General features: G+C 32.8%; 1 protein-coding gene and 1 pseudogene across 4 annotated transcripts; one reads left to right on the plus strand and one right to left on the minus strand.

Annotated features, from left to right (window-relative positions):
• LOC137806808 (C2 and GRAM domain-containing protein At1g03370-like) lies at positions 1–6,959 on the plus strand. Of its 4 annotated transcripts, none has more exons than XM_068607091.1 (9): positions 1–988; positions 1,288–2,547; positions 3,617–3,799; positions 3,939–4,222; positions 4,331–4,447; positions 4,568–4,830; positions 5,852–6,020; positions 6,132–6,401; positions 6,542–6,959. In XM_068607091.1, the coding sequence occupies exons 1-9, from the start codon at positions 643–645 to the stop codon at positions 6,725–6,727; spliced, it is 3,078 nt and encodes a 1,025-aa protein (XP_068463192.1). In that variant the 5' UTR covers positions 1–642; the 3' UTR covers positions 6,728–6,959. The 4 variants fall into 4 exon arrangements, 1 of the variants encoding a protein (XP_068463192.1); XR_011080414.1 differs by having other exon boundaries at positions 105–988; positions 6,137–6,401; positions 6,542–6,909; XR_011080415.1 differs by having other exon boundaries at positions 377–988; positions 5,852–6,003.
• Positions 6,960–16,550: 9,591 nt separating this feature from the next.
• On the minus strand, positions 16,551–16,656 carry LOC137808867 (small nucleolar RNA R71; annotated as a pseudogene).
• Between the last annotated feature and the right edge of the window lie 11,036 nt (positions 16,657–27,692).

The raw sequence follows: 27,692 nt of genomic DNA on the forward strand, positions 1-27,692 counted from the left end.
AAATGTTGGGACATAACATAGTAGGGTTGATGATTGCAAGGTCAAAGAAATAGCATCTGTATAAAATGGGAAAGCAAGAAAAACACAGGAAAAGGGAAAGGGAGAGACTCAACCCACCATTCCGCGTCTCCCTCCTTTTCTAATTTTGATATTCAAATTTTCCATTCATTTCTCACCCTTCAATTCGTTTGTGTCTTTTTAGGGTTTCTCTCTCGCATCACCCGCTCTTAAAATTCACCTCATTTTTTCCATTTACATTTTTTTCTTGCCATGCTGACGGGTGATGGCCCAGACTTTCTGCACTTATTTTCATTTTCCCAAACCATCAGTGATGAGTCTGTCGCGAAAAGATTGAATTGGGTTGAATTCTGAATTGTCTTTTTTTTTTTTTTTTTTTTCTGGCAGAATCAATATTATTATACATGTTTCTGTCAGATTGTTGGGTTGATTTTTCCCCTGGTCATGCGTTTTATCAATTCAGTTCTGGGTTTGGCCAATCCAATCTGTTGTTATTGGGGCTTGATTATAAATAATCTTTTTCCTTCTGCATGCACTGCATTTCCCTTTTGAAAGGTTTTTTTTGCGGTCTGCTGAAGGAAAACGTTGACTTTCTTGCCTTAAGATTGTGGGTATAATTAGAAAATGAAGCTTGTGGTTCGTGTGATTGAGGCAAAAAACTTGGCATTGACGGATACCAATGGGTTGAGTGATCTGTACGTGCGGATACAGTTGGGGAAACAAAAGTTCAAGACCAAAGTGATGAAAAGTTTGAATCCAATGTGGGATGAACAATTTACTTTTTGGGTCGACGACCTTAAAGATTCGCTTGTTGTCTCTGTGATGGATGAGGACAAGTTCTTTAATTATGACTATGTGGGACGGCTTAAGGTGCCTATCGCACTTGTTTTTGAAGAGGACATTAAATCCCTTGGCTCTGCTTGGTATTCTTTGAAATCCAAAAACAAGAAGTGCAAGAACAAGCAATTTGGTATATTGTACTGTTCAACTGAACTCCCCTCAACCTTATCCAATTGTTTAGGGCATTTTTTTTACATCCCCCACCCTTCTCCGTTTGCTTGGTTGTTTGTTTATTATGTGAAATTCATGATTTCCTCCTGTTGTTATATCGCTTTCATGCTAATGTAGACTACTGATCACGGAATGTAAATGGCATTTTGTTGAGTTTGAAGGGTCCTCTGCATCAAGTCCTTTTGGAAAATTTTGTGCTCGCATGAGGATCATGTTATTGAACTTAAATTGTGACAATTGCTTTCATTTTCTGGACAGGTGAGATTCATTTAAGTATATTCATTTCCCAAAGTAATGGATCTGGGGAGTCAAATGACATCGGTGATCAGTTAGTACCTCCAAGAAAATGTCCTGATGCAATTACTAATTCTCCTTCGATGTCTTCTGTCAGCTTTTCAAACTTGTCTTCTCCTGTAAGGGAAGACACTGCATCTTCCAGTTCTAAGGAGGAGAAATCTTGTATGCATCAAAAATCATTTGCTGGCCGAATTGCTCAAATTTTTAACAAAGGCACTGATGTAGCTTCAATGTCACCCAGCAGAAGTATTGACTCAGACCAATCTGAAACATGCAAAGTTGAAGTTGGTGAGATCAAGATTGAGGAGGACCAGGCCCCCCCTATTATTGAGACTTTCGAAGAAACTATGAAAAAAATACAGTCTGCAGAGCAAGGAAGTGAAATTCCAAGCAATTTATCAGGAGGAGTTCTTATTGATCAATTATACATAGTTGCACCACGAGACTTGAATGCATTGCTATTTTCACCTGATTCTAATTTTCCCAAGGCACTGGCTGATCTACAGGGCACTACAGAACTGCAAGTTGGTCCTTGGAAGTTAGAGAATGGTGTGGAGACCTCAAAAAGGTCGCTTAGTTACCTCAAGGCACCCACTAAATTAATCAAGGCAGTCAAAGGCTATGAGGACCAGACATATTTAAAGGCTGATGGGAAGAACTTTGCTGTTTTCGCCTGTGTCAGCACTCCAGATGTTATGTACGGCAGCACCTTCAAGGTAGAACTACTCTATGTGATCACACCTGGACCAGAGTTGCCATCAGGGGAACAGTGTTCACGTCTGGTGATATCTTGGCGAATGATTTTTGTACAGAGCACCATGATGAAAGGAATGATAGAAAGCGGAGCTCGGCAAGGTATGAGGGAAAGCTTTGATCAATATGCTATTTTGTTATGTCAGACTGTAAAAGCTGTTGTCTCAAAGGACCTTGGTTCTAGTAAGGAACAAGCTTTGGCAACATTACGACCAGAGCCTCAGTCAGACTGGAGGCTGGCACTGCAGTATTTAGCTAACTTCAAAGTCTTCTTAACATTCTTAATGGTCATGTCCGTGTTTGTGCATATGTGGCTGGCATCTCCTAGTGGAATTCAAGGGCTTGAATTTTTTTGGCTCGACCTACCAGATTCTATTGGGGAATTAGTTGTATGTGTTATCTTGGTTCTTCAAGGTGAAAAAGTAGTGGGTCTAATCTCACGCTTCATGCAAGCCAGAGCACGAAAGGGTAATCCCTTTATTGCCTTAATTTTTTTTATGATCCTTTAACTTGAGAATTTGCTTGATTTTAAACACCCATCAGATTGCCTTAAGAGAGAAAAACAAAATTCGAAGGTGGGAAACAGCAGATCCTCCTAAGAAAAACCAGCAAAAAAAGGCAAGCCGAATTGCAGCAAAGAGTAATTTATATTTAGCTCAGAAGAAATTTCTCAATCCTATGCGGCGTTTTGACAAAACCGTAAACTGAAATGTATTGGGGGACTTTTACTCCAATAATAAATTACTGGATAAAATAGCGAAATTAATACTCTCAGATCAAATAAATAAATAAGTGATACGTAAAAATTGAAAGCCTTGTACTTATTATTGAGAACGAGCTTACTTACCAGAAAGAGTTAAACCTAAAGGTGAAGAATGTATTTCATGTTTTGCTCAGACACTGCTCTGGATTCTCTCAAGTAAAGAGTTAAACCTAAAACGAATGTTGTTTATTTACATTAAATAAAAATATGACTTCAAATTTCAAAGAAATGAAAATCAAAGAAAAATATTTTGTAAGTACCAAATGCAAAATTCTCTCATTTTACATGGTAATTTTACTTTGAGTATAGAATAAATCATGTTAGATGAGGAGTACTCTGACAATGTTCGTTATTGCATCTAATGATGAATAATTCATATCAATACCAAGGCTAAACAAAGCAATGATTGCTGAATTTTATAGGATGAAAAACAGTGATTTGTTTTACAAGGATAACAATTGAAACACTCACTTTATAGGTATTAAAAACATTTTTCAGCTTTTTTTTATCATTAAACTTGTATCTTTTTTTCTTTGTAGGGAGGAAACAGTAAGAACTTGACAAATGCTAATGTAGTATGGACATTTCATTCAATTACGTTTTATTTGAATTAATTGATTATGCTTTTTCTCTGACACCTGACATGTTTATTTTTTTCATGGGTTGGCCAGGAATTTCTTCTCCCTTCTTTCTTAATTATCTAGCCCTTGTTTACATTATTTGCTGTTTATATGCCTTTCCTGATATGGCTTTTTTGGGGTATTACATTATTAGGTAGTGATCATGGAATTAAAGCACAAGGAGAAGGATGGATGCTAACTGTGGCCATAATAGAAGGAAGCAATTTAGCTACTCTTGATTCTAAGACTTTTTGTGATCCATATGTGGTGTTTACTTGCAATGGAAAAACAAGAACCAGCTCAGTCAAGTTCAAGAAATCTAATCCTTTATGGAATGGTAAATATATTTGAAACCTGATACTTTATCATCAATGTGCACCTCCAGTGATCTAACAAACGAGTCTAGTTTTCTTCTACATGTGATCTAGGTTAGATGATAAAGTATTCTTTGTTAATAAAATTGCCTGTCTTTGCAGAAATATTTGAATTTGATGCAATGGATGATCCTCCTTCTGTGCTGGATGTGGATGTTTATGATTTTGATGGACCCTTTGATGACGTTACAGCTCTAGGACATGTTGAAATCAATTTTCTTAAAACAAACATCTCAGATCTTGCTGATATATGGGTTTCCCTTGAAGGGAAGTGGGCTCAGGCAAGTCAGTCTAAGTTGCACTTAAGAATTTTCCTGAACAACACTAGACGTGGGGATGTTGTAAAACACTATATAAGTAAAATGGAGAAAGAGGTGGGGAAGAAGGTAAGGATCCATCTATGTTGTCAGGCATTTTTTTTATTATTAATTATTTTGTACTTCTGTTTTATCACCCTTTTCTACCTTTTTCTTTTCCTATTTACAAAATTGTAGATTAATTTGCGGTCTCCTCAAACAAATTCAGCCTTTCAGAAACTCTTTGGGCTTCCACCTGAGGAATTTCTCATCAATGACTTCACTTGTCATTTAAAAAGAAAAATGCCCCTGCAGGTGTGGTTGGTTTGTAATGTAGTGTTGAAAGACATTGTAAATTCTATTTTTATTTTAACGGGCTCATGTTTTCTTTCGTATTATCTCATTAAGTTGTTGTCAATTGTTTGTTTTCTTCAGGGTAGACTGTTTGTTTCAGCAAGAATAATTGGTTTCCATGCAAATTTGTTTGGACACAAGACAAAATTCTTCTTGCTCTGGGAGGACATTGAAGATATTCAGATTATTCCTCCTACATTTTCATCAATGGGAAGTCCGATAATTGTCGTAACTCTTTGGCCTGGAAGAGGTGTTGATGCAAGGCATGGTGCAAAAACACAAGATGAAGATGGCAGACTGAAGTTCCGCTTCCAATCCTTTGTGTCTTTCAATGTTGCAAACAGGTAGACTGGGGACATTTTATGTTATTGTACAAGCTTGCTTCTTCTATTTGCTTATCTGCAACAGCAAACTATAATTTTTGTCTGCTCTCTGTTTTAGCAACCCTGGTTACTTTTAGTATAACGACACCAGTATCATTTTGAGTTTAAGCCTTGAGGTTGTTTTTGTTGGAATAATGTATATCACATGATAAAATTCATTTAGTGCTCATGAAAATTAGTATTTAGGAAGCTAGGCTGAATCAATGTTAACCTAGGAAATAGTGTCTGTCTACTAACACTGTTAAGAGCCTATATGTATGAATGCTATGTGTATATGTATATAAACTCTAGAATAAGAAAGCATTCTCATTCTAAATTTTCTCTTAAAACATTTGGTTCTGTTTGTCGTCGCTCCCCCTCTAAATTAAACAATTATGATGGTGAATTAATGTTAGACATTAAAAAAATGTCCATATCAACAATTCCATTGCAACTCATTTTATCAATTCCTATCCCGATGCTCTGAAGAAAACCATTAACTTCTATTATATTTTCCTTTGTTGTAAATTGCATTTCCTTACATTAGTTGGTAACTAAATTGATATTCCAATATAACTTCATGGAACTAGAAAAATAAAGTGCGAAAGTGTTTTTCTTAATGTGCTTAGGTGTCTGCAATTCTTTGTTTAACCAGTCATACAATATCAAGTTGCCAATGGACGATGAAGAAAAACTATGCTAATTTGTGTTTTTTGTTTCATGTTGATCAAGATATGGTTCCATAGTTATTTTTTGTATGAAATATCTGATAATGTTATCTTCCAATTGTGTTTGATTATATTATTTTACACTAATGTAGTTGTTTTCCAACTAGCCACTAGTTTTTGACCACCTGAAAAAATGCCCTTGTTTTTGGAGGCTTTGTCATCCAACTTGTCAATAGATGATTTCAAGAAATTATCTGTGAAATTAATGGTGACAAACTACATTATTAAAGATATCCTATTTTACAACTCTAAAAACTATTCTGGTGCTGGTATAGGACTATCATGGCTCTCTGGAAGGCCAGATCCTTGAGTCCTGAGCAGAAGGTTCAGTTAGTTGAAGAAGACTCTGAAACTAAAAGCCTTAGAAGTGATGAGAGTGGGTCATTCATCGGTCTTGGTGATGTCAGCATGTCTGAGGTTCATTCTGGTGCACTTTCTGTTCCTGTAATCTCTCTCTCCTCCCGTCAAAAAATTATTGGTTCATTATTGATTTTTTTGTACAACTTGACCAATGCTCGTGTTTCATTATAGTTTCTTATCTTTGAATTAATTTAGGCCAGTTTCTTGATGGAGCTATTTAGTGGGGGTGAGTTGGATCGTATGTTCATGGAAAAATCTGGCTGTGTTAATTATTCTTATACCCCTTGGGTATCTGAGAACAGTGGTGTATATGAGAGGGCAGTGTATTATAAGTTTGAGAAGCGTATTTCACGTTATAGAGTTGAAGTAACGAGCACTCAGCAAAAATCTATTTTAGAAGGAAAGGGTTGGCTATTGCAAGAGGTTATGAACTTCCATGGAGTTCCCCTTGGTGATTTTTTCAATGTAAGCAAGCCAAATTTAGCTTGTTCCTCAACTTTCTATGATGTATTTGTTATATCTTTGTTTTCTAGGCTTACCTTTTTGTCGTCTTACTGCTTCTGTCTTTTTACCGTTGCCTTATATCTTCTAACAATGCTCTACAGTTGCACATTCGCTATCAAATTGAGGATTTGACCCCAAAGGCATGTAAAGTACAGGTATTGTTTGGAACGGAATGGCTGAAAAGTACAAAACATCAGAAGAGGATTACAAAGAACATCCTAAAAAATCTGCAAGAACGTTTAAAGCTGACATTCAGTCTAGTTGAGAAGGAGTTTTTGGCTAAATAACGAATGAATCATCATAAACCTTTTACAATTAGGAAAGGTAACGGATGTTCTCACAACACCATTACAATATAGATTCTTGTAGATATGATACTGGGCTATCCTTAACATTTCGTCAAAGAAAATATAGTTCTCAAATTCTACGACTTTTTTAGAATAATACTCTTGAATATCATTCAACAAAATTTCGGATTGCCTAGTGTTTCACCAATTAATAAACCAAACTTTCAGACTACACACTCCTTTCAGAACAAATATTTCTCAATTCTTCAGCTCGAACTGGGATATATGATGGCTTCACAGTATAAGGTCCATATCATTTGTTTCAATGGGTATAAAATCACAGATAATGATGCTGATTTGCTACCAAAATTTGTTCTTCCTACCAGACTACTGTTTGGAGATATTACTAACTGGTTTGTTGTAAATGGCTAATTAGACTCTGCGAAAAACACTCAGATTTCATCAGCAGTTGCTAGCAGTTCAAAATTTGGTTTGTTGTGTAATGGTTACAGTCCTTTGCTTCCAAAGTATATGTGACAAAATAATAACTAGGTGATTGTGAGAGATGTTTTGAATGCTGTAAACAATTCGCTGCTCGAGTATATATCTCTCACTTTCCCTAGTAAACTTTTTTTCAAAAGCACGTTGCAACTATGGCGTAGGCCTACCACTTGGAAATTGTCAGAATAAGTATGCTTTACACTACGATAATCGAATTGGTGCATCTGTATATACTTCTGTCTTGCGAAAATTTTCTTACTTGAAGAACCAAATTTTACTTGTAAAAAACATAATAAAGACAGACTAGTAAGCATCCACAATCAGTCTCAAACTTGGCAACAGTAACACCATAGTCATGAAAGAGTTTCTAACTTTCTATTAGTGCTCCATTTAACAAAATCATTTACTACATGGTTCATGAATTTAAACCCAATTACGAATGGGTGTTTCTCTTCACCTCATCAAAGTTCTTCATGCACCCGGGGTGTTTGGAAAGATTCCAGAAATACTAATCCATAAGTTATTTTAAAAAGGGATAAAATTTTCTTTTCAGATATTGATGGGGTGCAGAAAGAAACACTCATAACGAATTTACAAATGAACAAGAATTTGTGAATAATTGGAGTACTCAGTTATATAGGATAGGATGAGGATTAAATTGAGGAAATACCTTTTAATTGTCAGATTCAATATACTTCACTTAAAAAAGGTTTGAATTCATGCCCTTGCTTGCATTGCTGAATTCTTTTTGTCTCATTTTTTTGAATTTTTTACAAGAATAGTGCAATTTTGCACCAAATTTATTAAAATGGTCAAATTTGAAAAAAAATATGAAAATGGATTAGTCATGCTTGAGTAGCATTTCATTCTTAAAAAGCTTTTAACCCCGAACATAACTTCAATTTATAAAAGAATACACCATGACTTTGATTCGATAAAGAAGACTAAGGAAGTCGTGAGCACGACTAGGTTTAACACTAAACACTAAAAAAAAATCAGTATTATATACAGATTTTTACACATGGATCTGAGTTCGTAGGTAAATTCAGCATTACCTACGGATATTACTTACGGATATTACCTACGAACAACATTACATACGGACATTACCCACAGATTCTGAATCCGTAGGTAAAATCAGCATTACCTACCAACTATTACCCACAAATTCTGAATCCGTAGGTAAATTCAACATTACCTACGGATCTTATTACCTACCAACTTTTATCTATGAATCTCTATTACCTACCAACTATTACTCACGAATCTCTATTAGCTACGAACTATCACCCACTGATCTCTATTACCTACCAACTATTATCATAATAATTATATATATAATATTAAAAATATTAATATAATATAAAAAATCGTAATTCATATTCATAAATAATAATAATCATAACTAATTTATACATATTATTAATATTAATATAATAATTTAAATAATATAATTAGTATTATATTAAAAATATAAATAATATTAATAATAATAATATTAATGATATTAGTAATATAACAAAATTAATAATATCAGTAATAATAACATTAATAATATAAATAATATTAATAAAAATATATATAAAATTAACATTATTTATAATATTAATAATATTAATAATATTAACACTATTTATAATATTTAATAATATTAATAAATATTTAATAATATTAATAAATATTTAATAATATTAATAAATATTAATAAATATTTAAAATATTAATCATATTAAATGATATTAATAATATTAATAATATTTAATAATATTAATGATATTTAATAATATTAATAATATTTAATAATATTAATAATATTTAATAATATTAATAATACTTAATAATATTAATAATACTTAATAATATTAATAATATTTAATAATATTAATAATATTTAATAATATTAATAATATTAATAATATTAATAATATTAATAATATTTAATAATATTTAATAATATTTATAATATTATTAATATTAATAATATTTAATATTTATTAATATTAATAATATTAAAATATTTATTAATATTAATAATATTAAAATATTTAATAATATTACTAATATTTAATAATATTACTAATATTTAATAATATTACTAATATTTAATAATATTACTAATATTTAATAATATTACTAATATTTAATAATATTACTAATATTTAATAATATTATAATATTTAGTAATATTAATAATATTTAATAATATTTAATAATATTAATAATATTAATAATATTAATAATATTAATAATATTAATAATATTAATAATATTAATAATATTAATAATATTAATAATATTAATAATATTAATAATATTAATAATATTAATAATATTAATAATATTTAATAATATTAATAATATTTAATAATATTAATAATATTTAATAATATTAATAATATTTAATAATATTAATAATATTGAATTATATTAATAATATTTAATAATATTAGTAATATTGAATAATATTTAATAATCTTTATAATATTTAATAATATTAATAATATTTGATAATATTAATAATATTTAATAATATTAATAATATTAATAATAATGATGATATTAAATATATGAAGAATGTTATTAATTTTTATTTTATTAATTATATTAATATTGATAATCATACTCATAAATATAATAATAATCATAACATGACCACAAAATTTGATTAGTGTAATGGTTAAAACTTCTATGGACCTTTCTCAAAAGACGTGACTTCGAGTCTCATCTGCTGTAGTTTAGTTTTAACATTAATTATAATTGTCATAGCATATATAATAATAATCATAAAAATTGGCAAAAAATAATATTTGTAAATAATAAAAAAAATTCAAATAATAATTAAAATTTTAAAAATAAAGTATATGGAAGTCCGTGGGTATTACATACAGATTTTTTTCCGTAGGTAATGTTGATTTACCTACGGATTTTATCCGTAGATAAATTGGATTTTTCTTGTAGTGAATTAATGTTGTTAAGTTCTTTTTGTAAAGTTGTTAATTTTAGTGTAAAAGTAATACTCAATAGTCGTCATACCTCTTACAACTTTAATTCAATTTGAATAAAGTCCAATCTCATCAAAGGGAGGATAGAGTGAACTATATGGCTTGAGGCACAGATAAAATATCCAATTTATGACTGTGTTGGTGTTGAACCAAAGGTTCGGGGTTTGTCTAATTGATCGTCAAAATGAACCTGAGGCGTAGACACAAGCTTTAGTTTTAACATTAATTATAATTGTCATAGCATATATAATAATAATCATAAAAATTGGCAAAAAATAATATTTGTAAATAATAAAAAAAATTCAAATAATAATTAAAATTTTAAAAATAAAGTATATGGAAGTCCGTGGGTATTACATACAGATTTTTTTCCGTAGGTAATGTTGATTTACCTACGGATTTTATCCGTAGATAAATTGGATTTTTCTTGTAGTGAATTAATGTTGTTAAGTTCTTTTTGTAAAGTTGTTAATTTTAGTGTAAAAGTAATACTCAATAGTCGTCATACCTCTTACAACTTTAATTCAATTTGAATAAAGTCCAATCTCATCAAAGGGAGGATAGAGTGAACTATATGGCTTGAGGCACAGATAAAATATCCAATTTATGACTGTGTTGGTGTTGAACCAAAGGTTCGGGGTTTGTCTAATTGATCGTCAAAATGAACCTGAGGCGTAGACACAAGCTTTATGAGAACTAGATAAAAAATTTATTATCTGAAAAAAAAATCATAAAAAAACCAACGCACTAAGGAAATAACATGGTCTTTTATATAGAAAACCAAGAGCATCTTAAGCCAAAAAAAAAAAACACATAAATTTAGATGGTCTAAGTGAAACATACTAGACGGTCTAAGTGAACCTGAGGCTAGATGTGTTAGAATATATGACCTTAAACGAGAGGGGGCTGAATTGTTTAAGAGAGGTTTTTGAAAACTTTTTCAGATTTAACAAAATTCTTTGTGTGAATCCAGAACAGGAATCAAGTTTGCCAAGAATTTAAGCAATAAAACAACAAAGCAACAGAAAAACAATCGGTTGTTTATATCAGCAAAGCCTAAAACAGGATGTAAATGAGTTCAGAGTAAGAGAGAGAGATACACCAACAGTTTATACTGGTTCACTCTTAAACCAAGAGCTACATGCAGTCCTTAGAATACTACTAGGTAATCCACTAAGAAATCAAACCAGATTACAAAACAAAAACCACCAAAGTAGTGACCTTGAGCCCTTCAAGAAACACACTACCTTTGGCAAAACATACCAAGAGTATTGATCTTGACCACCTAAAGAACAAACAACACTCCTTGGCAACACAACACCATAAATACAGTAGGTTTAAAAAGGATTACTCTTGTTCACAGTACAAAATGAAATCAATATAATTGCAATCCCATTCCACTCTCTTTTAAAAACCCAAAGCTTGATGTGAATGTTCAAATCTTAGAATCAACCTTGTCACAACTAAAAAACACAAACTGTTTCTCTTGCATGTTTGAAAACATAAACAAACCATTTATATTTTCCAAAGATTGGTCAAAACATTTAATGAAGGAATGTATTCAGTTGAAAAACATTTAAAGCAGATTCAACATTCAAAACTGAATTCTGTTAGGATTTTCAAAGAAACAATCGGTTGAAACCACGAAACAACTGATTGTTTGACTTGACAGTTAAGTCAACCATACTAAAACAATTTTCAACCTTTTAAAAACTCATAAGAGTAAACCAACCAGTTGATTCGACAAAACAACAGGTTGTTTTTCACTTAGTTGGAAAACACTTTATTTCAAAAAGGTTTTAAATCACATCAGTTTTAGATTCAACAAAAGAGTGGATCACATTCTATTATATCCAGATCCCACCCAGAAACAACAACAACACCAGCCTTTTGATCAAACATCTTGGATTTGGATTCTTCAAAGCACTTGATCACTCTTTGATGGATTTGTGTCTCCTTTCTTGCTGTTTTTGTTGATGAATGCGGAAGCTCCATGGATTGATGGTGGAACAAGGTTCTCCTAAGAGTTGTGATAGCCTTAGAAGTGCATGACAAGTAGGAAGAGTAGGAGTGGTTCGGCCAACTCCCTTTGTAGGTGAAGGTTTGAAGATTAAAAGCCTATTCCTAAGAGAGTTTAGGCAAGGAGTGAGAATGGCACAATTTTGGCAGCATTTCACTATTCAATTAATCTTCAATTTACATGACCCAAACTCCTCTATATATAGCAAGAGTGGGCTGAAAATGAAAAGAGAATTGGAGGGAAATTCAAATGTTGGCACATGGGAAGGTGACTCCTAATTTCAGCACATGTGAGGTAGGTTCTAGAATTCTTCCATGTGATAGGAGTTCTAGAACCTTACGCTCCACTTAGGCTAAATGTGGGTTGGACCTAAGTTTAATTAGGAGTAGGAAACTCTAATTAAACTTAGGTTAGCATTTTAGATACCACTTTGCATGTTTCAACAAAAATACAAAAGAATTAAACTATGCTACTTTTGACAAAAAATGTAAAAACTATTCTACACTAGAGTTTATGACATGTAGAATGTGTCCTCTTGACCCCTCTTTGACCATAACTCTAGTGATTGCCTTAATTTGATATTTTGGTGGCCTTTGAAAGGATTGGTGTCAGGGCCTCTTCCATCACTCTTGATCAACAATCTCCCCCTATTTGATGAAGACAAATTCCTGGTTGCTTGTGTTGATCTTGATTGAATCTGAAACAACACCTGCAAAACAAAAAGCTATGCAATCCAAAGCATCTCTTATAGTAGGTTATGATCATATATCAACTAGTTTTCTGCATAAATCAAAAAGTAGAAAAACCAGCCTAAACTAACCACAAAACAGCTCCATACAAACCAATAATGCAGTAGAAACTTAAAACAGAGATATAGCAGAGTTATAACAGTTTGTAGGACAACACAAAAACCATATTCTCCCCCTATTTGTCTTCACAAATAGACTTTAGGAAGAGATAAAAACAAAATATTCCAAAATAGAGCAATACAAACATAGAAAGAACAATAAAGACTTGTCTTCCAAGCTTCACAATCGGTTGTTTCGTGATATCAACCGATTGTTTTTCTTCAATCTTCTCTCCCATATTGCAACTCAAACAAATGATTCTGAACAACTTCAATTTGTTCATCAAGGGTCTGAAAACGTGTATTCATGCTTTGAAATCTATTGTCAAAGTTCTGAAAATTTGTAACACAAAGATCATGAAGATTCCTTTGGTTTTCAGCAAAGCCTTCTAGCTTATTCACCATGTAGCTCTCAAAGGAAGACATTGAAGGAGTCCTATTTCCTTGATGTCCAGCACTTGTTCCAACACCAAAGTTAGTAACAGGTTGTTCTTCATCTGGAACATCCATATCAACACCTTCAACAGCTTCTTGATCTTCTTCGCCATGTTCAGCATGAAAGCCACTTGAGGAACCACCATGTTCACCATCCTTACTTACCCATCTTCCATTGATCTTGGTAAAGCCCATCTTGCTTAGTGATCCATTGTTCACTTCAAATGTTGATTTCACCAACTCAAATGTTTCATCCTCAAGATTCACTTCAAAACAGTTTAAGAATTTAGAAATCAAGTTAGCATAAGGATAATGATAATCACTTAACCTCGTAGATTTTTGCATGTGTTCCTTGATGATATGGATCCAATTAATCTTGATTTTGCTCATTATGCAGTATATGTAGACAAGATCTTCCTCACTTAGAACAAAATGGTTGCTCCCTCTTGGTGTTAGAATCCAAGTGACATTAAGAGCCAACAATCTTTCATTCAATTTTAACCCTCCAACCGAACAAGTTCTTACTTGTGCATGAGGATTCTTCAAACAGCTTTTGTAATATTGAATTTTGTTGAAGTCTTCCACCACACCAATGTTTCCTTTATTGATTCTCAAGCCAGTATACTTTAGGACAGTCACAACAGCCCACACTTCATGAGTGATCTCTATATCCACACCTTTGACATGAGAAACAAGATTGTTACCTTCAAACTTTAAGTTGGTGTAGAAAACCCAAATGAGGTATGGATAGATGTTCCCTTTCATCTCCAAGAACCTCTTCAGTAGTTGTTCTTTGAGAAGTCTTCTCACATCGTCCAGCTTTTGACTCTTCAACCAGCTAAAAGAGACAACTTTTGGATTGTTTATCACTTTTCTTCTTGTTTCAAAGCGATATTTCTCAATCAATTCATTGTCTCCTGAAAACCAGCCCTCAAGACATCCTCCCGATCTTACAACTCTAGTTTTAATCCTTTTTTATGATGGAGGAGTGGAATTCATGAAACCAGAATGTAAGAAATAAATAAATAAAAAAACAGAGGAAGATATGAGATTGATAAGTGCCAATGTGTAGTTTTTATGATTGAGAAAATTGAACACTTTGGAACTTAATTGTTGCTTAATGTAAGAAAATTACCCTAATTTGAGAATTATTGAATCCAATTATATATTTTGAACCAAGAAACAAATGAAGAAATTTAATCTCAATTTTTGTGTAAATTGCAGATGAATATGAAGCATTGAAAGAAAGAAAGCAAAAACTTAATTGGATCACAAGAAGATTTAGCTAAAGTTAGAGAATTGCTAGCTCAAGCTAAAACTGTCCAGAGTTGATTAAAGGTGCAGTACTAATCTAGCTCAGGCTAGAATTACTAGCTCAAGCTAAAAATGCACCGAAAGATCTAGCTTAAGCTAAATTGGCTAGCTTGAGCTAAAGTTCAATATATAAATTTTGAAACACAACTCAAAAGGAGGCGGTGGAAAAAGATTGGATTTTTATAGAGAGAGATTAGTGAGAGAAGAAGAAGGAGAACTCTGTTCTTAGGAGAAGAACTTGCTCAGATAAGCCCTTCTTATCCAATCCAGATCAAGAATGAAGATTGAAGGAGCTGTCATGAGTGGCTAAGTGCTTTCTAACTTGGGATTGAATGTAATTTACTTTGATCAAATGTATTATTGGTGATATATATATATATATATAATATTCTCTTTTCTACTCATTCTAGGTATTTTCGTTTCATGCTTATTGCTTGATTCTATCTGATCAATGGAGTCTTGATTTTGATCCTTAAATTTAACTAGAAAGTACCTTTAAGGATCTGAAATAGACAAAAATACCTGATAACTTGTAATGCTAGGAATAGATTTCAGGTTATTGATTGCATCATAATTTTGTTCCTAAAGCTGGATGATTTGTTATATATCTAAGGAATCAGGGTTTGAGAAATTATCTTATGAATTTCATCTGTGAGGAATCAAGATGAATGACTTTAAATTAAGCATCAAGAATAAGTAGTTTTGAGTATTATATATTGTATTATTAAAAAATACACATGATTGAGATAAACGCAATTCAATCCCAAGTATCTTTCTCTATATTTGATAAGTTAGTTTTGTTTTTGGTTGAATCAAACCCTAAATCTTTGAGTTACTTGTGAAATCTTTAATTTGTTTATGAAAAAGTTCTCAAAATTATTTTGTATACTTAATGAGTTTTATAATAGAACATCTTAATTAGAATTTTTCTCTGTGGGTTCAACATTCATACTTTAAAGAGTACTATATTACAGTTGATTCGGTATACTTGCCGAGAAAAATCAACAAGTTTTTGGCGCCGTTGCCGGGGAACAATTTCTTATAAGAATTTCTGAAGTATAAGTTATTAAGTATTGTGAATAGACATTTTTTTAGGTATTATTCTTTTATTCTGTGTTAATCCTAGCTTGAGTTGTCTTACTTACATGCTATTAAGAGGACAGGTTCCTAAAGATCAATTGGAATTTGATCCAGAAATTGAGAAGACACCTAGAAAAAATCAAAGCAAGAATAGAGAAGAAAAGAAGAAGCAAGGACAAACAAAAGGAGAATCTTCCAACACTCTCAACTCACACAATCAAACAGAGTTCCAAATGGCTGAAAATACACAAAATCCACCTAGAAGGACATTGGGAGACTATGCTATGCAACACGGACCGAGGCATTTTTCCAGCATAGCCATACCTCCTGCCACCAAATCATTAGAAATGAAGCCAACTTTTCTTAGCTTAATCAGCACTCATCAATTCACTGAAATGGATCAGGAAGACCCTTATACTCATCTATCCACATTCTATGAGTTGGTTGGGACCATGGGCTTTGAGGAAAATGATATTGAATCTGTTTATTTGCGTCTATTTCCTTTCTCACTTGCAAGCAAAGCAAAAGAATGGTTAAAGTCGCATTCAAACCAGATTCTAAGTAGTTGGAATGATGTAGAAGAGAAATTCCTACATAGATTCTTCCCACTCTCTCGATATATCAAGGCTAAGTCTGATATCTCCACATTCAGGCAAGGGCCAGATGAACCTTTTTGTGAAGCTTGGGAACGTTTTAAAGTGATGTTAAGAAGGTGTCCTAATCATGGCTTTGAGGATATTGCTCAATTGAACATATTCCACAATGGTTTGAGACTTGATACATGTTGGGTTCAATAATGTCAAAGTTCAAGAGGAGGGTGAATTGAGTTTTTAAAAACTTTCGCACAAATTTGATCTTTGTGCTTAACAGAGGAAAATAATCTATTTATTTAGCAATGAACAAATTTATTTTTATTTTGCTTAGTGTGTTAAGACAATTATACAGTTGTGAGATTCTGTGATATTAAGCAAGTTGATCAGCTAGCAAATGTTCACATTAATTTCTATGGAATAAAATGAAACAGCAGAATCAGTACAATACAATTCTTGAAAACACAATTGACCTTTTGATTAAACTTGTCAATTGATTGAGTTAACTTTCACTGAACAATGAACTCCAATTATGTTTAACAACCCATACAGTGTTTCAAAAAAAGTTTTAAATTGGTTTTCTAGAAAATAAGAACAGTATGAATAAACCCAAAATGAACAGATTCAATTTTAACTGAACAGGTTTATTTTTCTGACAGATCAGCAAACAAAACAGTAAATGAGTGCAGAGATCAAGAGAGATTTGAACACAACGAGATTATACTGGTTCACTCAATTGAGCTACATCCAGTCTCACCTAATCCAAGGTGAAATCCACTAAAACACAATTCAAAACACTTACACAACCACTGTTCTTGAACCCTATAAGAACATGGCACACCTTGCTGAAAAACACTATTCCAGCACACACAACTCTTCAAGAAACCCTATCAAGAAGAGTTTTACAATCACACTTTACAAGGAATTGAAAGAAGAAACGAATACACCTGGTATGAGAGTACAAAAATCTGTCTTAGACCGGTAGATCAGATTGCACACAGTGTGACAGCACCTCCAACCAAGCCTTAGAACCAAGCAAGAACAAGCACAATTTCTAGTTTTGAAAATCCTTCAAGAACATGTATTTATTCAATGCAAAAACACTCAATCTCTGTTGTAAAACTTGTTTTCTCAACGTTTATTTCATGTATGAAACAACTCTCCTTTTATAAGAAACATTTTATAAAAGACTTTCAAAAAACAGTTAAAGCAGTTATAAAATGAACAGATTGAAAATAAAATGAACAAGTTTGTTTTATGAGAGCAGTGAGAGATTTTGTTAGATGTAAGAGACTTAGTCAAACTCCCTGGTGCAAAGATAAAGTTGTGAAAACCCTTTTAAGAAAACATGGCACCAAACTAAAAATAATCTATTCATTTACAAAAGAACAAATTCATTTTTAAAATGATAACAAGAACTTTTTAACAAATGAAACACGGTCGTTTTGATGGAATGAAGACTTAGTCAAGATACTTGATGCATAAAACATGATTTTCAAAAAACACTTAATCAAGGCATCAGTTTAAGAAAAGAATCTATTCATTTAGAGAAGAACAGATTCATTTTCTATGCAGTAAAGGATATTTTTACAAAACATGTGAAAAACATTTTCATAAGACTTGTGCTTGCTCTTATCACATGGTCAGGGGTTAAGAGGTGGGTTACCCAGCAAAAAGCCCACTTTAAACAACCTCTAATCTATACCTAAGACATCCTTAAAGAAAATACAAACACTAAGGAAAATTACACATTTGGCTTCATCAAACACTTTGTCTTGAAGAGGCAACATCCATCTTCAACAATACTAAAATGATCTTGGATGCTACATAAGGAGGTACAATGAAGAGTGTTGATGCAGAACAAGCTACAAGAATCATTGATGCCTTAGCCTCAACAGATTACCAAGCTCAACACGATAGATATACAGTGCAAAAGAAAGGGGTGCTGGATCTTAGTACTTCAGATGCAATTTTAGCACAAAATAAGATTTTGACTCAGCAAATTGAGGCATTAACCAAGAAAATGTCAAAACTGCCTCAACAATTACGTGCAGTAAATTCTCCTTCAATTCAGAATCAAGCTTTGAAGTGTGATTTTTGTGGGGGAGATCATCTTAATGGCCAATGCTTTTATCAAAATCCATCAGAGGAAGAAGTTCAGTATATGAATAATCAAGGAAGGCAAGGAGGCTTTTCATCTAACTATCCAAATAACATGGCTCAAGGGTGGAGGAATAATCCAAATCAAGGTTTTGGATGGAAGCAAGAAGTTGGATCATCTAACAGGCAAGTTCCTTGGTTCCAACGACATTATCCTTCCATTCATGAGAGAACATCAAATATGGAGGATACTTTTGAGAAGTTCATGCAAGCCTCTCTATCCAATCAGAAAAATACTAAAGCATCAATAGGAATTTAGAGACACAGGTGGGGCAGCTGGCTAAACAGTTAGCTGATAATCAAGGAAGTCAATTTTCAGCCAATACACAAACCAATCCAAAGGAGCATTGCAATTCTATCACTACCAGAAGTGGGAAAGTTATAGAAAAGGAATTGGAGATAATTTAGTTATTGAGGATGAGGTTTTAAAAGATATAGAGATTGAAAAAAAACAAATTGAGTGTGAGGAAAGAGAAAGAAGGAATAAGGAAGATGTTGTAGATATTGGAGAGAAAATAGAAAAAAAATCAAAAAAGTGAAAAACAAGAGAGGAGTGTTCCTATAAAAGATGTACCTTATCCACATGCTCCTACAAAGAAATGTAAAGAAAGACAATTTGCAAGATTTATGGATATTCTCAAAAGATTGCAAATTAACATTGCTTTTACTGAAGCTTTAAAGTAGATGCCTACATATGCTAAATTCATGAAGGAATTATTGACAAAGAAAAGAAAATTCAATGACCATGAGATAGTTGAATTGTAAGCTGGATGCAGTGCTATAATTAAAAAATCATTACCACAGAAATCCAGAGAACCTGGGAGTTTCACTTTGCCAGTTACCATAAGAAATCTTACTGTTGAAAAGGCATTATTGGATCTTGGAGCTAGTATTAATTTAATGCCTTTATCAATGCTGAAGAAAATTGGAGATGTAGAAGTGAAACCAACAAGAATGAGTTTGTAGTTGGCTGATAGATCAATCAAATATCCACATGGAATAGTTGAAGATCTGTTGGTAAAGGTAGATAAATTTCTATTCCCAGTAGATTTTGTTGTAATGGATATTGAAGAAGATGTTGAAGTACCTTTAATACTGGGAAGACCATTCATGAAAACTGCCAAAGTTATAATTGATGTAGACAAAGGAAGATTGAAGGTTTGTGCTCAAGATGAAGAAGTAAGCTTTAATGTTTTTGAAGCAATGAAATATTCAAATGATCAAAGAGAGTGTTTTAGAGTGGATGTGATTTTTGTTGAACCTTTAATGACATTAATCAGGCGTTAAACTATATGACGTTAAACGAGCGCTTGCTGAGAGGCAACCCAAAGTTTTGTTTTGAAATGTGTCTTTAATTTTTGTTTTGATTTAGTAGTATGTTTTAATATTTGATGTCTTTAAAACTAGTTTGATATGTGAAATGGTCATGTAGGTTTGAAATGTTAGGTGAAATGAATGGATGGAAGAAAGCTTAGAAAGGTTTGAAACTTTTGGCAAAGATAAATTGAAAATTTCATTGCAGGGTAGTTTTAGCTTAAGCTATAACTTTTAGCCTAAGCTAGATATGCAGAAAAAGAAAGAAATTTTGTTTTGCAACTTTAGCTTGAGCTAAATTGAGCTAGCCCGAGCTAAAAATCTTTGTTGCTCTCTGTCAAATTCTAGCCTGAGCTAAAGTGAGCTAGCTTGAGCTAGAAAACTCTGTTGCTCTCGGCCAAATTTTAGCCTGAGCTAAACAAATTTGTTGCTCTCAACCAAATTTTATCCAGAGCTAAACAAATCTATTGTTATCTGCCAAACTTTAGCTTGAGCTAAAAAGATCTAGCCTAAGCTAGTGGGTTTTGTCTAAAAAAAAAAAAAACTGCAGCATTTTAAAATCAATTTGAAAATCCTGCACCCTAACTCATTTTCAGTAAAGCGTTCCCAGTTTTAAAAATTTCATCCCAAAGCTTTCATACTCATCTACATTTCCATTATCAAGGTAAATGCTTTATGTATAAATCTATCATCTCCATAGCCATCATTGTTGCCATTTCCATTCAAGCTTGTTGCCTTCTCCATTCATTTTAAAATTTCATTGCTAAATTGTTATAAACTCAAAGATTCAATCTTGTTGATATTTTAATGTTTTGTTATTGAATATGATTGTTATTTTGAGTTTATCCAAAGTTAAGCACTGTCTTCCATGGATTAAATACCAAAAATTACTCATTCAATGTCATTCTATATCATGCATACCAAGTGTTTGTTAAAATGTCAATCAAATAAAACACTTTGGTTTGAGAAATGCTTATTCTTACAAGTGCAGAAAAATGAGTCACACCAAATCCACAGTTGGTACTAAATAATTCGTCGTTGACACCCACTGAATTTGATGATTATCTATCTTGGCCTGGGGATAGGCACAATTTTTCAGGGGAAGCAGGAGTGTCTGGAGTTGGGATAGACTTAGAGAAGAATCTGAAATAAGAGCTGGAGAGGAAGATGTTATTGGCTTCTATACAAAGGATGCACAAGAAATGGGAGTTGGACCATCTTGAAAGGTTGTATAATAAAATGTTTGACTTAACTCAAATTTGTGTGTTTAGATGTCTTTGCTATATATTCACTATAACTGCCAATAGGAAAAAGTTTGATCATCGAGCTAAAATTGGAATCTTTCTTGATTTTAAACCTAACACACAAATTTATATAGTTTATGATCTTTGATATCATGGTATTAGTGTTGTTAGGAATGTTATTTTATGAGGTTGAGTTTCCTTATACAAAGTTTTTTGAAGAAAACAAAAATCCTTCATTGATTTCTTTACCTATTCATCGTAATAATCAAACTACCTATGTTATTGATTTCATGGAAATTAATACTAAGATGGAAACTATTAATAATCACAATATTATTGAGATCGAGGTTGATAACACAAAACATGAATCTATCATTGATCAAACTGTTCTTAAAATATTCACTAGGGATAGAGTCACTCTTGCATATTTTCATGATTTTTCAACTACTCTTGCATCTTGTAATAGCAAAGTTAGATATCCCATAAAATCCTTTATTTCACTTGTTAGACTTTTTATTGGATTTAAATAGGTTATCCTTTCAATTGATGCTCATTCTGAACCAATAAGCAATGAATTTTCTTCGCAATAAGAAGAATGGAAAAAAGCCATGAATGATGAACTTTCGGCCTTGGAAAAGAATAATACATGGACTATTACAACCTTACTCGAGAGCAAGACTACAATTGGCTGCAAGTGAGTCTATAAAGTATAAAGTTGATGGTACACTAGATAAATATAAAGCTCGTCTTGTAGCAAATGAGTATACTCAATTAAAGGGTTTGAATTATACTGATACATTTTCTCATGTAGCTAAAATGACGTTAGACTTTTATTATCTTTGGCTTGTTCACAATTGACGCATTAAACAATTAGATGTTAAGAATTCCCTTTTACATGGAGATTTAAAGGAAGAGGTTTACATGAAAATTCTCCTTAGCTTAAATCATAACAAAGAAAATCAAGTTTTTCATTTGCATAAATCTCTTTATGGGCTTAAACAAGCTAGTAGACAATGAAATGCTAAACTTTCCGATTTTCTTCTTTTGCATAAATACAAACAAGCCACTGGTGATCATTCATTATTCCTTAACTTTTCTGGTTCAAAAGTGACAACTTTACTTGTCTATATTGATGATGTTGCTTTGACTATAAATGACATTTCTGAAATTAATAATATAATCTCTTTACTTGACCAAACTTTTAAAATAGAAAATATAGGTGATTTAAGATATTTCACTGGCTTTGAGGTAGCAAGAACCAACAAAGGCTTACACTTATGTCAAAGGAAGTACACCCTTGATCTCCTTAATGAAACATGAATGATTGGATGTGCTCCTATCTATACTCCTATTAACTTCTCCAAACATGCATGTTCCAACTCTAGAGATCTTCTCAATAATCTTTCTTCTTATAAAAGGTTCATTGGAAAACTCATTTATCTCACAAACAATGGGCTTGACATAACACAAGTTGTGTGTCACTTAAGTTAATTTGTCGTTACACCTAATACTAAACATCACCAAGCTTCTTTGCACAATCTTTGATACCTTAAACAAACCTCTAGTTTAGGAATCTTTCTTGTTATTGATAGTGATGTCCAGTTTAAATCTTTTAGCGACTTCGATTAGGCAAGATGCCCAAATACAAGGTGATATGTAAGTGACTACTACATTATTTATCTTGGTCATTCACCCATTTCTTGGAAATCAAAGAAATAGACTACTATATCTAGAAGTTCATCTGAAGTTGAGTATATGGCTATTGCCTCAAAAACTTGTGAGATCCAATAACTCACTTACTTAATGCCAGATCTTCAAGTGCATCACACACAGACGTATCTCTTGTACTGTGACAACCAATATCTACCTTTCAAATTGACGGAAGAGGCCCAAGCACAAGCCCACATGCAAGCCCACCAAAGGGTAGATTTGGGCCAACCATAGAGTTATGGCCAAGAGGATCCAAGAAGACGTTCTTTTACATGTAGACTCTAGTGTAGAGTAGACTTTAATTTCTTGTCAAAATTAGTATAGGAACTTTATTTTTAATTTTCTTAGAATTAATTTTGGCACCTAAAACACCAACCTAGGTAAACTTAGAGTTTCTAAAAAAACCTCTAAATTTACCAAGGCCGGTCTAGAAAGCCCATGGAGGGGGTGAGCATAAAAACTAGACACACCCCTCCCCATGTGCTCATTTGTGCACTCATGTGCCATGTGCACCCATGTGCTTCACATTTACATTTCATTTGGCTAGCATTAGGGTTGCATTATGGTCCTCCTTAGCCTATAAAAGGAGAAGCCTACACCTTGTATTTTCAAGTTTATTGTGAGTAAAGTTATGCTGCCATTTTGTGCCAAGCTTTGCTTCTCCTAGAATTCTAGGCTCTAAACTTCACATCCTTCACCTTTCCTTGGGTTGGCCGAACCTCCCTATAATCATACCTATCATGCACCTTCAAGATCAACATCACTCTTAGGAGGATCTTGCACACACACCTTCATAGCTTCCGCACCATTTTCTTACATGCTTCAAGAAGACCTTCATGAAAATGCCATCATTTGGTATCAGAGCTTGGGTTCTTCAAGATGAGTTGCTTTTTGTCTTTTCATTTCTAGTTCTTATTTATTTCATATTGTTCATCTTATTTCCATAATTGTCTTGCTGTTTTTTTCATTTTAATTTGTTTTGGTGTGCTTTGTGGAAGATCCAACCGAAGCACTTTTGTTCAATTGATCTTGAACAATTTCTTGTGCAATTTGTGATAGGATTCCATACACCTTTGAGTTGTTGTTTTCTTTTAGGCTTTTGAGTCTTTATTGCTTTCTTATTTGGTTCATATTATGCTTTTGAGTCTTTAATTTCTGAATCCATACATGTTTTGTCAAGTCATGTTCATCCACATTGTCAACAATTCTTAGTAGTCCTTTTATTTGGCTTGATTGTTTCTTGATTTTGGGTATCTTTAATTGCTTTGAATCTGCTGTTCTTTGATCTTTTGGTGCCTTTTTAATTTTAGATTTAGTTCCATTTGTGTTTAGATCCTACACAAATTCTATTTCACAAATTCCATTGTGTTTAAATTTTGGTATCTTGCTGTTTTTGTTTCCAGTTTCCAGAATCCCCTGTTTCAAATTTTCTGTGCTGGCTGTTTTGTTCCAGAAAAATATTTTCACTCATAGGAAAATTTTGATTCTCTGGAATATGCAATTTTGAAGTGTTATAGAAAGGAAAAAAAAAAGAATTAGTCCAAAAGAATCAACAGAAAAAAAATGATAAATCTTTTAAAATCAGTGTGCAAATCTGAGGCGCTACAGCTGGCGTAACTGAACACCAAAATTGCAAAATTTATTAAAACAAATTGGTCCATGCGTTTTGAGTGATTCCAAAGCCAGATTTTAGCTAAGATCTTGAATATCTTGCATATCAAATTTCAGAATCATATCTTAAAAACACAGCTCAACATAAATTGGGGAAAAACACGTTTCTGGTCCACAACATTTTCCAGTGGTGCTGTTTTTTTATTTGGTCATCTAATTCTAGTGTCATTCTTATGATTCTTTTGTGTGCCTACCTTTATTTTGGTACCTTTTATTTGCTTGCTTAATATTTCTTGGACCTCTTTCTAGTTGTCATATTCTAACTCCTTTTGGTGGTACTGTTTTATTCAATTAAATTGTTTCTTGCTTTTGTTCTTTGACCTCTAATTTGGTGCTGGAGTTTATTTCTCCTTTGGTGCTTAATTGAATGGAAACTTGACTTGGGTAAGGTCTAGTCTTTTGTTAGGTGCTGGAATTGGAGAATTAAAACCTTCATTCTAAGGGGAAACAAAGCCAAGGCCGAAACAAGCTTTCTTGAAAAACACCACAAACACTTGGAGGGCCAACAAACAAAGACAACAAGGAAGTGCATTTAGCAAAAAGAGGATCAACAAAGGGAGTTTTCTTAATTTCCTTGCAACTTAATTTGTGTTAATTACCTCTTAATTACGATTTAGACGGTGAGTGTGTCTTCAAGGGCTCAAAGTGTCCAAGAAGCCTCACCTAGGGCCGACTAGTATAGAATTTTTAATTAGCAAATTGTTAATTGTCTTTAATTGCTTTCCTTGCTTAATTAGCTACGTTTTTCATTTGTGTTGCCTTGTATAAGCTTTGTTAATATGTCTTGCTTGGTTAATTAGCTAGTTGCATTGCTTTCTTGCATCAAAATTTTGATTTCTCCAACTTAATTGTGTTTTAAGTGATTTACTAAGAGAAAGTTTTGTGTGAAGCATTAAGGGATAGTTTTTGGCTAAGGCAAGGCTTGGTACTTAAGTAGTCCACTGTGACTCACCTCCCTTACCTGGAAGACTACCTTCTTTGACTTCCCTAAATTTTCTCAAGGTAAAATACTTGTATACACAAAGTTTTAGTCATGTCTTCTTCTTCTCATTCTACAAAGTCTATTGGAAGTGAATTAAAATCTTTAAAAACTCTTTTGAAAGAAGTTTCACAAACTGTGCAATCAATTGCATATAGACAATTGGAGAGTGAGACTAAACTTAATGTATTGACTAAAGCAAAGAATGAGAAGTCTCAATTTTCAAAAAATTTACATTCTCATGCATCTAGCTCTAAACATCATGATTATCTTGGGGAAGAAAGTCTTAGGAAAAATGAATATCATCAACAATTCCCTAGGAGAGCTAGGAAAGAGAGACAAGAAAACCTAACCAAGCATATCTCGCACACTCAAGCTAGAGAAATTCCATGTTTAGAATACCTTGGCATGATCAATTAGCATCTCAATGTTTCAATGAAAGATCTATGATCTTAAGGGACAAAGATGAGAATAGTAGCCAAGAAAAAGAAGCTAGTGAGAGTGAAGAAAATGTAAAAATAGAAAAGCCAGAGAAAACCCTTGGGAAACAAAAGGCGTGGGAGAAGAGTGTTCCTTCCCACAAGGTCATTCAACAAGAAGGAAAAGTTGAAAATACATTTGAAAATATACCTCTTGTTGAACAACCTAGCCTTACCTTTTGTAAAGGAACACTTGCAAGCCTAGAAAAAAAAGAAGAATCCTTAAAAAAGGCTTGCATAGATAAAAATATAGTAGATTATTTTACATACATGCCAAGATATCACCAAGTGAAGGTCAAGTCATCTATAGGCATCTACAAAGACAATTTTTTATGTGAAGTAGTGCCTAAAGAAACTTGTCATGTCTTCTTGAGACGACCTTTGCAAAGAATTGAAATTTCCATGAACAAAGGTTGTATCAACGAGACTACCTTCACACATAAAAGAGAAATTCTTCATGAAGGAGAACTCATGGGTCAAATTAGAGTTGATAAAACTCTAGAGCTTTTAAAAGGAAAATTATTGTCACCCATGAGAAAAGATGTTCAAAGACATTACCCTAGATACATTCCGTGTTTTAAAAATACATCTAAGGCGATGTCTCATGAACTCTATACTCCTTCACCTTTTGCAAATGATCCTTGGGAAGACATAAGCCTAAATTTCATATTAGATCTTCCTAGGACAACAAAAGGTTTTGATTCCATTTTCATGGACATGGATAAACTCTTCCTTAAAGAAGTGACAAGTCTTCATGATTTCTCTTCAAACTTAGTGTTGGATAGAGCTCCAAAATTTGAAAACCATCATTTGAGGATTCTCTGGGAAAAACTTGCAACTAAGTTGTCCTTTTCAAATTCTTATCATCCTCAAAAGAATGGTCAAAATAAAATTGAAAACATAGCTCTTGTTACTATGCCTAGAGAAATCATGAAAGACAACCACAATTCTTGGGATGAGTATCCTTTTTCTATTGAGCATGCATACAATAGAGTAGTCCACAAGACTACTAATATTTCTACATTTGAAGTTGTATGTGAACATAGTCCTCTTTCTCTTTTTGCGTTGTTACCACTTCCTAAAGGAATTATGCCTAAGGAACAAGTAACCACTATTGAAAATTTTACAAAGCATGAGAGGATTAGAGAACACATGCAACCATCAAAAGAGAAATATTGTAAAAAGTTGCCAAAAACAAAAGAAAAACAAAAATGGCAACTTCATAAAAATTGATTTGTATATAACTGCTTCAACTAACTCATTTTCTTTATTTGATAATTCCCCTAGGTGGACGTTTGATCCGGGAGGGCAAGCATAGTTGAAGAAGCAAGAGGTTGCTATCCGAGATCAAATCTCTAGATCTGAGGATAGATCTTCTCAAGGAGAAGGAGATGATGGACACCATCCAGCCACATCCATTTCTCTAGCCATGAAGAAGAAGAAGCAATGGATTTGAGGACAAATCCTTTTCAAGAGGGAGGGGATGATGGAAGAGGCCCAAGCACAAGCCCACATGCAAGCCCACCAAAGGGTAGATTTGGGCCAACCATAAAGTTATGGCCAAGAGGATCCAAGAAGACGTTCTTTTACATGTTCAAATGCCATTAACTCTAGTGTAG

The sequence above is a fragment of the Phaseolus vulgaris genome, chromosome 3 (assembly GCF_000499845.2).
Source record: "Phaseolus vulgaris cultivar G19833 chromosome 3, P. vulgaris v2.0, whole genome shotgun sequence".
Classification (NCBI taxonomy): domain Eukaryota; kingdom Viridiplantae; phylum Streptophyta; class Magnoliopsida; order Fabales; family Fabaceae; genus Phaseolus; species Phaseolus vulgaris.

Bases quoted from the DNA above. Each gene is read 5' to 3' on its own strand.
- LOC137806808 (XM_068607091.1), top strand. From the start codon at position 643: ATGAAGCTTGTGGTTCGTGTGATTGAGGCAAAAAACTTGGCATTGACG. The intron at 2,548-3,616 runs GTAATCCCTTTA...TTACATTATTAG, and splicing joins GCAAGCCAGAGCACGAAAGG to GTAGTGATCATGGAATTAAA. The intron at 4,448-4,567 runs GTGTGGTTGGTT...TGTTTTCTTCAG, and splicing joins AAAGAAAAATGCCCCTGCAG to GGTAGACTGTTTGTTTCAGC.